This window comes from Rhagoletis zephyria, unplaced genomic scaffold (assembly GCF_001687245.7).
Source record: "Rhagoletis zephyria isolate East Lansing unplaced genomic scaffold, Rhagoletis_zephyria_1.1 Rzeph_scaffold_24928, whole genome shotgun sequence".
In the NCBI taxonomy this organism is placed as follows: Eukaryota; Metazoa; Arthropoda; class Insecta; order Diptera; family Tephritidae; genus Rhagoletis; species Rhagoletis zephyria.
Genome location: NW_016181986.1, coordinates 1 through 2,256, shown reverse-complemented (window position 1 = coordinate 2,256; position 2,256 = coordinate 1). Strand labels below are relative to the sequence as shown.

General features: G+C 56.1%; 1 protein-coding gene across 1 annotated transcript; it reads left to right on the top strand.

The window, feature by feature from the left end:
- Positions 1-370: 370 nt before the first annotated feature.
- Positions 371-2,251, top strand: LOC108382037 (retinoic acid receptor RXR-alpha-A-like; the record flags this gene model as incomplete). Its single annotated transcript, XM_017638432.1, has 4 exons — positions 371-752; positions 837-956; positions 1,031-1,140; positions 1,865-2,251. Coding segments are annotated over 4 exons (999 nt in total), but the record flags the coding sequence as incomplete, so codon positions are not given.
- Between the last annotated feature and the right edge of the window lie 5 nt (positions 2,252-2,256).

The following is a 2,256-nucleotide window of genomic DNA, read 5'->3' as shown; positions in this document are numbered from 1 at the left end:
CGTAAATGTCAGCCCACTGAGGCGTAGGAGAGAGAGAGCAAATGTCTCCTAAAATACTATAGGTATTTCGGAAATTGGTTCGTGATGTGTTGTGTTGTGCGTTATCTCATCATCGTCAGTCACCTAACGTCATTTGTAGCTCAACTTAGCTCTTTTTGCGGCGTATCGAATCTATTTAGGAATTATCTAGATTTAGAACTAGAATTGGACACTAGAATGACCACTGATCGAGATCATCAGCAGCATCAGCAGCAGCAGATGGCCCTCCTTGAGCGACCGTCCTCACTAGACAGTCATCACCAACTCCTCCTGTCCTTAACCTTGGACACCTTTCTAACTCAATCATCCTCTTCTTTCTTCTCACTTTCAGCAAACAACGCCGGTGGTAACAATGGCGGCTCGGGAGCGAACTCGCTGGCCACCTCGCCCAGCTCCAGCAGCAACAACGCCTTCAGTCCCTATCCGACGGCGAGCAGCAGCTCGGTGGCCGGCGTCAGCAGCTCCTATGGAGTGGGCAGCTCCTCAGGAGGTGTAAATAGTGGTGGCTCCGTTTCCGTGGGCAGTCCGCAGTCGACGACGGCTCCAGGCGGAGGAGGAGGCGGCGGCGGAAACGGAAGTGGAGGAGGCAATGGAAGTGCCGGAGGTCCAAACAGCTCCGGCGTCTATCCGCCCAATCATCCGCTGAGCGGTTCGAAGCACCTCTGCTCGATCTGTGGAGATCGAGCCTCGGGAAAGCACTATGGCGTATACAGGTATAAGAGAGAGAGAGAGAGAGAGAGAGGAAGAGGTTTTGGAGTTGATTTTGTTCTAAATTCTGACTTTCTCTTTTCCCATAGCTGCGAAGGCTGCAAGGGCTTCTTCAAGCGCACCGTCCGCAAGGACCTGACGTACGTCTGCCGGGAGGAGAAGGCCTGCATCATTGACAAGAAGCAGCGCAATCGGTGTCAGTACTGTCGGTAGGTAGTGCCGGGGAGAGCTTTAATTTACAATTAAAACCTGTCTTTTCTAACCAACACTCTAATCACCTCAGGTACCAGAAGTGCCTGCACTGCGGCATGAAGCGCGAGGCGGTGCAGGAGGAACGGCAGCGCACCAAGGAGCGCAATGAAAACGAGGTGGAGAGCACCAGCAGCAATGGCATCTCCTCGGGAGGAGGAGGAGGACTAATTTCCGGATCTTCCATTTCCGGAAGCAGTGGCGGTGGCCTTCCGCTGGGACCGAGCAATGCCGTCAACAGCACCTCCCCAACCGGGCCCTCCTCCTCCTCTTCCAACACCGCCTCCTCCTCCATCTCAATTCATCATCAGCAGCAGCAGCAGTTGAATCAGCCGAACCAGATCGGCCTGCTCTCCTCTTCCGCCCCTTNGGAGGAGGAGGACTAATTTCCGGATCTTCCATTTCCGGAAGCAGTGGCGGTGGCCTTCCGCTGGGACCGAGCAATGCCGTCAACAGCACCTCCCCAACCGGGCCCTCCTCCTCCTCTTCCAACACCACCTCCTCCTCCATCTCAATTCATCAGCAGCAGCAGCAGCAGTTGAATCAGCCGAACCAGATCGGCCTGCTGTCCTCTTCTGCGCCCNCATCTCAATTCATCATCAGCAGCAGCAGCAGTTGAATCAGCCGAACCAGATCGGCCTGCTCTCCTCTTCCGCCCCTTCTTCACTTTCTGCACTGAACATCAGCCCCAACTACAGCCACGAAGCTCTGCTGGCTGCTATAAATGAGGCGGAGATGCGCATCGACGTCCGCCTGAAGCGAGAACGGGCCGCCGACATCACCTCCGCCGTGCGCACCCAAATCAAGCAGATGTTTGAGTGGGCGAAGGCGGTGCCCCNTTCTTCACTTTCTGCACTGAACATCAGCCCCAACTACAGCCACGAAGCTCTGCTGGCTGCTATAAATGAGGCGGAGATGCGCATCGACGTCCGCCTGAAGCGAGAACGGGCCGCCGACATTACCTCCGCCGTGCGCACCCAAATCAAGCAGATGTTTGAGTGGGCGAAGGCGGTGCCCCACTTCACCGACCTCTACCTGGAGGACCAGTGCAGTCTGGTGAAGGCGGGCTGGAATGAGCTGCTCATTGCGCAGTTTGCCCACCGCTCCATTGAGGCCCACTCCAATGTGCTAGTGCTCTCCAATGGCCTCTACATCAACGACCAGGGGGCGGCCAGCACCGGCATTGGGGAGATCTTTAGTCGGGTGCTGACGGAGCTGGTCAGCAAGATGAGGGAGATGGCGATGGACAAGACGGAGTTG